At 38.7% G+C, this 12,635-nt stretch overlaps 1 protein-coding gene across 1 annotated transcript in view; it reads right to left on the reverse strand.

The window, feature by feature from the left end:
• Positions 1-9,285, reverse strand: part of crybg2 (crystallin beta-gamma domain containing 2) — a 47,834-nt gene extending 38,549 nt beyond the window's left edge. Inside the window, exon 1 of the mRNA XM_054764560.1 lies at positions 9,002-9,285. Within this exon, the coding sequence (XP_054620535.1) occupies positions 9,002-9,201 (200 nt within the window). The 5' untranslated portion in view covers positions 9,202-9,285. The remainder of the gene's footprint in view (positions 1-9,001) is intronic.
• Between the last annotated feature and the right edge of the window lie 3,350 nt (positions 9,286-12,635).

Consider the following 12,635-nt stretch of genomic DNA (forward strand, 5'->3'; position numbering starts at 1 on the left):
AATACAAGTAAATATCTTCATTAAATAGAAATCTGTCCTGCTTAACTTAAAACAGAATAAATTCAGTGTCCATCACTATTAGAGCTGTTTGTGTTTTATTAATGACTGGCATGCATTTAAATTGTACAGTATGTTATTTACCAAGCAGATCTCCACTCAAACAGTGTGGCCATCATCTTTATGCTATTTTGGGGTCATTTGGAAGCATAAAGTCTGAGTTTAACAGTTATACTAAAACACTACTAAGAGTTGAAGCAAATATTCTTTGGCCCTTTGGTGAGACACTCGAAATCACCTGGCAAAATAGGAAAATCAATTAACCGTGATAAAAAAAGGACGACTGTATCACAAAATATTATCTATAAAAAAAGACACAAATTCCCAAGGACCTGTTGCGTTTAAAATGTCCTTTAAAGTCATTTGAAACCACTGTTGTGCATCATGTCCCAAATTTCAGGAAACTTCATCTCGGCAAGCGTCAGAGGATTCATTCCGTGCATATGTTTCGCTTTTTCTTTGCCTTTTTGCAGCTTTTTGGCAACACTAATTCAAAAACCCGCCCACACTGCAGCCTCTCAGGGATTACAGCACACGCAGCAGAGTGCCCTAATGCCGCTCAATTTAATTAAAAACAATGAAAACAAGGCTATTTTTACCACTTTCTAAAAAAACAGGGAAAACAAGATGTTTGGTCACCGTGCCGAAGGAGAATAAAACTGCATAAATGTGTTTGAAGGCAGTGTAGTGTATCACATTGTGCAAGGACATGATACAAAAGGCCTTTTTTACATAGCAATGAATCACTGCTTGGAGAATGTTGATCAGAACCGGCTTAACAGAGATTGACTGTGTGTTTCTTGGAACAGCATTCCGTATGAAGAGTGACTTTTGAGAAAGTGTCATTAGAATCATGTTGCGTTGTTGCATGAAGATGAAAAAAGAAAACAAAAAGATACAAAAAAATAGTAAAGCAATCCTGAAATTCTCAATATAAACATGAATAATGATTGCCTTAATATAATTGGGCCCCTTTACTCGATTGGTTATACGATTGTTGCACATACTGGCTCATCAGGTCACTGGCAGGAGTTCACTGCAATGCATCAACAGGTAAACTGCATGAATAATCATAAGCTGTCAACTCATCAGCTGGATGGTACAATAGTCACTTGATACACACACTGGCTTTGCACAACTGGAAGTCCCGGGAAGCTGCATGACAAACTGACATTTAGAAAAGGTAAAATTTATGAACCCGTGACTCTAAGCCCTTTTCATCATACCTCCACTCTTGCCTTTCTGAACTCACAAAAGCAGTTGTTTCAGTGTCTTACAAAAGCAGAGCACTGCTTCCACAAGTGGCAGCTGTATGCACGCTCAACAGGCGGTCCATTCAGTTCACCTGCACAGTTCAGTGAGATCTAATACAAGGACAACTATACTTGCTTTTATAAAAAATGATTATGCTCAGCAATTGGTAACCAATGATTATTAGTATGTGTCTAAGATGTCTTAAGACTGCACTTAATTATATTGAGTGGAGTTCCTAACCCTGATATACTGTGTGTACCATGTGATCGAGCAGTCCGGAGTGTAGGCCTCATCATTCAAAATGATCTAAGATAACTCCAGCTCCCTGTGAAACCGCATAGGTTAGCAGTATAGAAAATGGATGGACAGAATAACATGACATCAGCTGCAGGAAGCTGAGCTGCATCCATGTAGACTGGAGCCTGACCGATTAATCGACCGGTAGGAGAATACCCCATAAGGGAATACAGCCATTCCTCGCTACGTTGCTCCTTCACTCTATTGTGGTTTTTCAAAAATGAATTAATTAATAAATTACCACTGTTTCGTGGTCGACTATGGACTATTATTAGGCAAAAAATATTGAAAGACAGGTTATATGTAGTATTCTGGTCACTAGACGTCAGTAATGTTGAGGCATGACATTATATAGATTACCTTCACACTGCATGGAGGCAAAAAAAATAAGTTATCCTCCCATTCCGTGTGGAAGTGGTACGTTTCTGGCTTCCTACTTTGTCCGTTTTCCCCACTCCGTTTGAAACTCTTTTCTTAAGTTTAGAATCAATAAACTTGAGGCTGCAGCAACTTGTGAGCATGCTACGTTTCAAGCGACGGCCGTCTTATCTGTCCCTGCAGTGATCGCATTGCCTGCGCTTTGCAGTTGAACAATGTGTTGAAAACAAAGATTAATAGAAGGAATAATAAAAGGGGTCTAATAATGATTAAAAAAAAAACGTATTTAAAAAGTCATAAACAGGTTTCTGTGCTCTAACTAGAAAAATATTCAGTTTATTATTATTGAATCCTACTTCGCGGAAATTCACTTATCAATTAATTAATCTGTAATCGGCTGTCCCAACAGTAGCCCGTGTTAAGGATTATTGTGCCTGTCAAACCAGCAAAAAAAAAGAAAGAAAAAGCCTGTTGTTCCGGCAATCAAGTCTGGTGCTTGTGTCTCACTAAAAATCAGAGTAACATTACTGACACCTAGTGACCAGTGTAAAATACTGCATATCCTCACAACGTCTTTGAACGCGTCTTCTGAATGCCTTATAATTGTATTGTATTACTTCATTTAGCCATTTTTATGCTTAAAAATGCCTAATTTAGGGAAGGCAATTGATAGAGACCCTTGTAATGGAACCCATTAGATCAAACAAAATACACATACTTGACAAACCACAAACACAAACACACACACACACACACACACACCTATTATTGTTGTGCTTTTGACAAGCTGTCAGCATTCATTCTTTTCTTCACATCCCATCTATCAGTCAGTAAGCACGTGGCAGTTGTGCCTTTCTATTTTGCTAAAAATGGTGTGTGAATTATCAAAGGTTTTATGGCATGTAGGCATCCCAGTCAGGAGAGCTATGGGTGTGTCACTTGTGTGAAAGAGGAACTAATGTGTGCGACTTTGACATAACCATAAACTGTGGAAAACGCCCCCAATCCTACCAGCAAACTTAAATACTTATTGTCAAGACACCCAAATTCCAATGTCTTCGGAGGATAATGTCCTAATCACAGATTTAAAGCCCATCTTGAATTCTAAACAACAACAAAATAGGTCAAATCTGAAAGCCAATGTTAGACATTCAAACACAACAAACAGCAAAATGTGATTGTAGGCTATTAAAAAATACTATCCTTACATAACTTTCGATTCAGCACAGAGGGGTACCAATTTCCCACAGGGTATACAGTGATCCCTCGTTTATTGCGGTTAATTGGTTGCGGTTAGTATGATTCAATTTTAATAAACAGAATATTTTAGTAGTTAGAGCACAGAAAACTTGTTTATAAATTTCTAAATTTGGTTTTTACCATTATTAGAGCCCTATAGACATGAACTAAAACCCCTATAGTCACCTTTACACTCCCATTATTCTTTGTTTATACCACATTGCGCAACACTAATGCACAGGCTACGGGATAACTGCAGTGACATAAGAGACCGCTCAGACCGCTCAGAGCATATTGCGAGCCACCGAGTTAACTAGTTAGCATCCAATTTATTTGTTCTTATCTTAAAAAAGCGTTTCAAACGGAGTGGGGAAGAAGGACAAAGTAAAAAGCCACAAACGTACCGCTTCCACATGGAATGGGAGGATGTATCATCAATGTAACATTACTGACGCCAAGTGACCAGAATACTACATATGACTTTCAACATTTTTTTTTAATAACAGGCCAAAGTCAACCACGAAACAGCTATCATTTATTAATTCATTAACATTTGAAAAAACGCAGTAGAGCAAGGGCGTGATGTTCGAAACGTGAGCGAGTTGAGTGAGGGACAGGATGAGTGTCTTGCGTTATACGTCTACTCGATAAACAACGATAATGCAGCGCAGTCTTTGGCTGGTCAGAGTCGTGGCGATAGCGATAACGCCAAGGAGATTGAGAAGTCTCTCGTTTGAGAACACTTGCCGACATGTACACATTTTTCATACACTGCACACATTTTGACCCTGGACTATGCTTGTACGCTTTGCTTCTCTCAGGTACAGTGTTCCCTCGCTACACGGCGGTCCACCTTTTGCGGATTCGCTGTTTCACGGTTTTTGTTTATGTGTATTTTGCGTGTTTTTTTTTAACAGCGTATGAACGTGCATTGTGTTCTGCATCCTTGCGGTGTATAAGAGCAATCCATCAGTGCTCTGTTGTATGTGTCTGTTATTGTATTTACTACTGCTACCAGTAGAGGGTGTTGTATAGTCATGTGAGACTTGAAGACATGTGCAGCTCCACTTCATCTATGGGTCTATGTGCCTGTACGAGCATATTAGGAACCCACAGTACACAATAGAAGGCTAAATATAGAGCTAGACAGTCCTTATTGGCTAAGAGAGAACCCTATTTCCTGTCTGTATACCACTCATTCAAAAGGTGGACAGCCCACCTCTGCGAACGGCACAATTATCTTAATAATCCCTAACACGGGCGACTGTTGGGGCGGTAATCCATGTCGAGCTAAACCTCAGCTCAACTCAAAACTGACTCTCCCTGTCCGCACCCCCACACAGCTCAGACAGCACCGGAACACATCTACATCAACACACACGAGCACATTTAGGCCTTAAATGGCTTATTTTCTCTTATAATGTCTACTATATTGTTGTTGTCTACGTATGTTGTTGTTCTGTATGTTGTCTGTCTCTGTATTGTCCCCACTCTAGTCCCCACACTCCCCCTTCTGTCTCCTTTACTCTTCTTCTCGACCCCCTCCTAATCCGGTCCGGCTGCTCCAAATTTGCATGACAATAAAACAGCAAATGAAGTCAAATAAAAACTATGTAACAGGAGAAGAGCATCTTGTGCTTTTCCCTGGCAGAGCATATCTGTTTAGCATGTAAGGGCATCTAGGTTAACAATACTATTTGTCCCATTTGCTGGACAGTACAAGGGGGAAAAAAGGGTAATAAGAGTGTAAAGTTACTATAGGGGTGTTATCCCATGTCTAGGGGGCCGTAATAATGTTAAAACCTGTATTTAGAAGGCCGTATACAGGTTTTCCATGCTCTAACTATAAAATACTCAGTTTACAAATAAGGAATCCTACTTTGCGGAAATTCACTTATCACGGTCAGGCCTGGAACCAATTAACCTTAATAAACAAGGGATTGCTGTATAGCAAAAAGGCATAAGGTTATAAGAAAAAAACATGTGTATCATGTATTTCTTTTAATCCTTTTCAAAATAAAAATATATATAATATCATATAATATCCAGGTATATCCTTCATATATCAGCAGTTTGCATTTTTTCTTTCTAATTTTAAAGCTGCTAAGAAATGTCATGTTTTGCCTTACTGTGCTGATTATGAACAACGAATAAGCCGCGTAACGAGGTGATTACAGCGTACCGTTACACCCCTAGTATTTCATGACAGCGTGTCGGACCACAGCCATTCCTCCTTTAACAGCTTCATGTTTTATATTTTTGAAACAATTGCAGTTTTCCAAGTACTGATTTGTGGTTAACCTCTACCCCAGTCAGGCAACTCTTATGTCAACGCATCATTTATTGGTTTTTTTCACAATGCAAACACAAGCTGCCACTCAGTGTGGTCTGTAACCACACAATGAACACCACCATGACATTGTTTTGCTATTTCCACCACGTTGAACATGTATGTGGAGCATGCCCTTTTGCACAAATACTGGCCAAACTGCTGCGTGTAGCTTCTTACTTTGATGCACTCTACAATTTTCCAATAAAAGCTGATACCTACAGTATACAGCAGTTCTAATTTGCACATATAATCAAACAAACAATAAGCATAAACTCCAATTTTAGCACGATAGCTCCTAGAAGCCAAGACACCAAAAGAACTCAAAACAATTTGCACAGTACCAGTTCTACCTCCTGCAAACCGTATAATTCAATGTAAATATCAAATTTCATGATAAATTGTAAAGAGATGCCCCAGCTCCACTCCTCTGAACTTCCCTCCAGTCAAACTTGTATTGCTCCAGAGCAGACATTGAGAAATGATGCTAAAGGATGCCACAGGTCGCGCTTACTCCATTTTTCTGGACATGCAAATGGAATATTTTCCCTTGAATCCACTGGGCAAAAGACTGGCCTGTGCTTCGTGAATTACACAATAGACTTCTTCAAACTGATCTATGATATTAATAATAAAAATCAATCATCACCTCTTGCGTCAAAATTGAACAGAATAAGGAGTTAGATCAGGGGTGCCCAAAGTGCAACCGGGGGCCATTTGCAACCCGCTGCTGTTTTTTTATTTGCCCGCAGCCCATTCTAAAAATATAATTTACCAAGAAATCTGCCCCCAAAAAAGCCAACAACAACAAAAGTGCAAAAATTTTACAAGAATAACGTCAAAATATGAAGTTGGAATGACAAAAAGTCCTAAATAATGTTGAGGAGTCACAATGTCTTGAAAAACAAACCAAACAAAAAAAGTTGTAATTTTTAGAAACTTAAGTTGCACCAAAAAGTTGTAATGTTTCAAGAATAAAGTGAAAATATTATGGCAGTCTGAGGAGAGAATTTACAGGAAGAAAATGTAAATAGTCGCGGGAAAAAAAATGAAAAATGAAAGAAATGAAAAAACAACTGTAATTTTATGAGAATAATAGGGAAAAAGTCCAAATATTTCATAATATTATGAAAAACAAGGCAAGGAAAGTTGTAATATTTGGTAAATAAGGTTGGGGAAAAGTTATAATATTATGGTAATAATGTCAAAATATGATGCAAATAAAAACATAATATTACAAGAAGAAAATTTACAGAAATCGTTTAAGAAGAAAATTGAAATATTTGGAAAATTAAAAAATTAAAAATTAAAAAAGTGAATAAAAAGAGCAAAGACCGAACTCATACTAATAATAGACTTTTTCACCTATATCACAAAGCTGAGATGCATTTTTTTCTTGAATTATGTATCACATCTTAGCATCCTTTTATTTTTCAATATGTGGCCCTCACTGGAAAAGGTTTGGACACCCCTGATTTAGATTTATTACATTACATAATTGCACATAATATTCTATCAAAACATTACTCAATACATCATTATGATGCAGTGCGTTTCTTTGTGCAGGCGATTAATGGAGTGGAGTTGCTCAACATTGCGGGGGAGTTGATAAATTGCAGTTGTATCTGAGCAATAATAACCATATTGCTAAATTAATACATCTCTGACAATATTATTGAAAACTGAGCATTATAATTTTTAGAAAGGAAGAATGTTTGAAATAGCTCTGCATCCCATTACCCATAGTGAAGTTTTCTAAAATTAAACATACAGTGGTGTGAAAAAGTGTTTGCCCCCTTCCTGATGTCTTATTTTTGTTTGTCACACTTAAAATGTTTCAGATCATCAAAGAAATTTAAATATGACAGCACAACTAAGCACAATATGTAGGTTTTAAATTATTTTTTTTATTAAGGGAGTAAAAAAAATTCAAACCTCCATGGCCCCGTGTGAAAAAGTGATTCCCGCACCCCCTGTTGAAACATAACTGAGATTACTTGTGATCTTTCAGTCCGGAAAAGGTTATAAAGCCATTTCTAAAGCTTTGGGACTCCAGCGAACCACAGTGAGAGCCATTATCCACAAATGGCGAAGACATGGAACAGTTGTGAACCTTCCCAGGAGTGGCCGGCAAAGTGACCCCAAGAGTGCAGCGACGACTCATCCAAGAGGTCACAAAAGACCCCACAACAACATTCAAAGAACTGCAGGCCTCACTTGCCTCAGTTAAGGTCAGTGTTCATGACTCCACCATAAGAAAGACACTGGGCAAAAATGGCCTGCATGGCAGAGTTCCATGAACAAAACCACTGCAGCATAAAAAGAACATTAAGGCTTGTCTCAATTTTGCCAGAAAACATCTTGATGATCCCCAAGACCTTTGGGAAAATACTGTGGTCTGACGAGACAAAAGTTATACTTTTTGGAAGGTGTGTATCTCATTACATCTGGCGTAAAAGTAACGTAGCATTTCAGAAAAAGAACATCATACCAACAGTGAAATATGGTGGCGGTTGTGTGATGGTGTGGGGCTGATTTGCTGTTTCAGGACCCGGAAGACTTGCTGTGATAAATGCAACCATGAATTCTGCTGTCTACCAAAAAATCCTGAAGAAGAATGTCCGGCCATCTGTTAGTGACCTCAAGCTGAAACCAACTTAGGTCCTGCAGCAGGACAATGATCCAAAACACACCAGCAAGTCCACCTCTGAATGACTGAGAAAAACAAAATGAAGACTTTGGAGTGGCCTAGTCAAAGTCCTGACCTGAACCCTATTGAGATGCTGTGGCATGACCTTAAAAAGGAGCTTCATGCTGGAAAACCCTCCAATGTGGCTGAATTACAACAATTCTGCAAAGATGAGTGGGCCAAAGTTCCTCCACAGCGCTGTAAGAGACTCACTGCAAGTTATCACAAACACTTGATTGCAGTTGTTGCTGCTAAGGGTGGCCCAACCAGTTGTTAGGTTTAGGGGGCAATCACTTTTTCGCATTTCCCATAGTGAAGTTTTCGCCATTTAGGTTTGGTTTTCTCCCTTAATAACAAAAAGTTTCATTTAAAATCTGCATTTTGTGTTCAGCTGTGTCGTCATTGACGAATATTTAAATTTCTGAAACATTTAAGTGTGACAAGCATGCAAAAAAATCAGAAATGAAAAGGGGGCAAACACCTTTTCACACCACTGTATTTTCTGTATTTTTGGCTTAAGTGTGATAACTATGGATTTGTGATTAGCAACTGCTCAACTTGCTGCTTTTTTTGTTTTGTTTTCGTCACTTCAATTCAGCGGTTTTGTAGTTTAAATTCAACAGCCCTCAACTGTTTTGGAACCTTGAGAAGTAGCCCGTGTGCCTATAGCTACACAAGTGCATATTGCACAGAAATGTGTAAAAGCAAACAATAATAGAACAAACCATGGATCATCAGAACGCTTGTGTCCACTTTACCTTATCACCTGTTGCTTCTCACTTGCTGCCTTCAAGGACGAGGGGCTCCCCTTCGACTTTATGTTCAACTTTGGCAACTTGAACTTCTTTTTGTCACCTGGCTTTGTCTCCGCACTCTTCCCGGTCGACTCGTCCAGGCTGGGTTCACTCCTGGAGAACAAACTTTTGAAATACTTTTTAGTGGAAATCTTCTTTGCCATCTCCGCTTAAGCTGCTTGGATGACGAACCAACCCTCTTTAATTCCTATTACAAGAGTGGTGGACGGAGAAGCCTGGAGGATGGCGCCTTGTTGACAAATGCCAGCTGCACTTACAGCCTCGAGGGGAGAACGCACGTTTAGGGGCGTGGTTACGCACAAAGACACGCCCTTTTTTAATTATTGGTTGGCGCTTGTAGATAGCATGTTTTATTCATTTAATTCACCCTGCAGGATAGAGTAGTCGTTTTAAGCAGCGCCGCTCCCAAATGTACAGACGGCAAAAATTATACTATAGGGGCTGTTCCCACTCAAAAGACCCAGAGCCATGCATATTAGGCACAAACCTGCGGCCTTTCTCATGAAGCAGGAATTGTGGGTTTGTGTTGTAGCTTTCACTTTGAGGCGGGATAGATACATTAATTCCCGGCTCCTTGGCAGCTGAAGTGATTGTTATTATTTGGTAGTGCTCACTTAAGTGTGCATTTGGCGACACCGTGTGGTCACTAATCAGATGTCAGCCCTAAATGGTCATATTTGTGCAAGTGCCAATTTATACCGCTGGATGGCGATACAGGTGCAGGGCAGCAACCTCTAGTACAAATGCATGCAGTGCCACATTCTGCCATTGAGGGGCGGTAAAAATCCAAGTAGGTTCAAGTCTTTTTAACCTCATTTAAGAAGACGCAACACATCTGACACATGACACATATTTTATCATTTTAGCATAGCTTTTGCAAGTGGTTGGGTCACTTCAAAATGAAACAAGCTTGCTTCTAATGAGGAGACAGCAGCTCAGACAAGTAATTCTCATACTGTTGGATGTGGCAGGATATAAATTATTCACTGACTTTGTGGAACATTTCGAGCCATTCTAAATATTTTTATCCTGCAAGGTGCCAGCTGTCATTAATTACTTGCAAAACGAGCGATGACATTCATTAAATGACGTGTTTTCATTACGCACAGGAATGTTTGGATGCAGATCAGTGCACTCACGCTAGGTAAACATGCCTTATGTGAGAAGTGGGCCCAAGCACGGTACAATTGGCCTAATATGCAGGCCAGTTGCATGCCGAATATAAATTTATGGTTAGACCAAAGTTATTTGCAAGGGCAAGTTATTTATAAGATGTACTGTATATTTTAATCTCTTCCTGCTTCTCCTTTGACCTCGCCCATATTTTTTTTTGATTCATGTCAGCACCAGTTCACAGTTATAAGCTAACATACAGTAAATAGCAAACCTGTGCATGGTCGTTTTTTAACCTTACATAAAAGCTTCTGGGCATCTTAACACAAAAGTAAACTTTGTAAACTGACTATACTCAACAACAAAAAAGTTTCATTTAAATTTGTTATTTTATTTTGTTTTTTCTTACATTTTTTTGTTTTATTTTATTTTGTAATCATTTTTTTTTATTTTGTATTTATTTTTTATTTTGTAATGATTTTTTTTAATTTTGTATTTATTTTTTCAGCTTTTTTTTTTTCAGTTGACCACTTTGGCACAATTGTATTATGTTGGTCACCCAGCATGAATTGTTTTGTGTGTTACACTAAACTAACACAGAACCGGTTGTCCATGAATGTCAATTAAAGTCGCTGGTTCTTGTCCCTTTCACTCGAACATTATTATCGCATTCGCTTCCAATGAGCTTCTCTTAAGCAAGAGAGCGTGTAGTGTGTTCCACAGGAACAAGTTCCACAATTTGCATAATTGCGCATGATGCACATGCATGTAATTTGTTTAAAAGTTTAAGTTTTAAGTTGCCTGCAACGAAGAGCACCCACTCACAGCTCAAAATACTTCATCAGTAGCATGTTAAATGGATGTAAATGCCTGCACAGAAGTCCTTTGTTTATCGCAGTTAATTGGTTCCAGATTCAACCGTGATAAGTGAATTTCAGCAAAGTACGAGTCCTTATTCATAAATTGACTATTTTTGTAGTTAGATCATAAAAAACCTGTTTAATACCTTCTAAATACAATTATTACCATTGTTACAGTCCTCTCTAGACACAAAATAACACTTTACTCGTATTACTCGTATTACCCAATATAGTAGACATAATAAGAAAAAATAAGACATAATATAGACTCACATGTTAGCATTGGGAGAGTCCATGTTCTTTTTTTTACTTCCTGTTTTGTACAGTACTTCTCGCAGTGGCTGTCCCGTCAATACTGACACCTAGTGATCAGTGTAGAATACTACATATCATTCAATATTTAATTTAATTTAATTTAATACTATCAATCACATGTGCTCGGAGACAAAATAAAAGTAACTTTCCCTGACACTGCCACAAACGGACTTCAATTTTTCTTGTTCTTCTTTCACTTCTTCAGTGTTCCCAAATGCTGACGTTGTGTCTGAATGCATAAAAGTGAGGTTTATTATGATGTTGCTGACTGCTAGTGTTCGTATTTCGTTTGTTGTCAAGTTAAATCATGCTAGTGCAGCGTCTGTCATCCACACATCGGACAACAATATGACTATCTTCTCTCTGGAAAGCAAACGCCAGGCTCGGACCAGGGCAACTCCGTAGCCATTTTATGCTTTTAATTTGATGTTGTTGGAAGCTACGAGTTCAGTGCAGTCAGACAGGATGTAAAGTGTAGCACTTTTATTGTGAAGGCTGGAAGTGAGTTGCTGGTCTTGACAACTAATGTGTGATGGGAAGACGAAGTTGGGTGTCAATAAAGTGCTTCCCGAGTCCGTGGATGCCGTCCTTCCTTCATGTTAAGCGTTCATAATGTCAGTGGTCATCTTCGTAAGCCCCTCGGTTGGCATGAGGAAGGAGAACGTCACTTTTGCTCCTTTCGGGTCAATCCTTAAATTTCACCTCCATTATGTTTCCCAAGGCAGTGAAGCAGACTCACATCATGGCCAGGCGTAAAACAAAGTGAAAGTATCGTAAGACGCTCAATGGAGAAATCAACATTGACTGCATCCTTAAAGGATAAAGATGGTATCTTTGAAGATGTGAAAGGATCTTCGACTATGAAATGAACAATGATAACATAGTGTAGTGGTGAGTGTGCGTCACCTAGGAGTTAATTTAGGGATAATTTAGGTATAAGATCCAACTTACACTAAAACAGAACTCCTATATAACCAGAAGGACTCCAAATAAAACTGGAAATAATCCACAAAGTCAGGGAAATTCCAGTAATGAGCATGGTACGAATGACCGAGTGTGAGTATGCCCTTAGTGTGTTGTAGAACAATTAGTCGGAGTGATTTGTTTAAAAAAAACCTCACAACTAAAATATATTTTGCTTGGATTCTCTTACACGCTCATTGGAGTTGCCTCTTGTTGAATTTCCATGGAGTAGAATTTCTTACTTATAAATTTGATATTTTTGCAGTTAGAGCATCAATACGGGTTTTAACATTATTAGAGCCCTCTAGAGATGAACTAACACCCCT

This window comes from Dunckerocampus dactyliophorus, chromosome 20 (assembly GCF_027744805.1).
Source record: "Dunckerocampus dactyliophorus isolate RoL2022-P2 chromosome 20, RoL_Ddac_1.1, whole genome shotgun sequence".
NCBI classification, from domain to species: Eukaryota; Metazoa; Chordata; class Actinopteri; order Syngnathiformes; family Syngnathidae; genus Dunckerocampus; species Dunckerocampus dactyliophorus.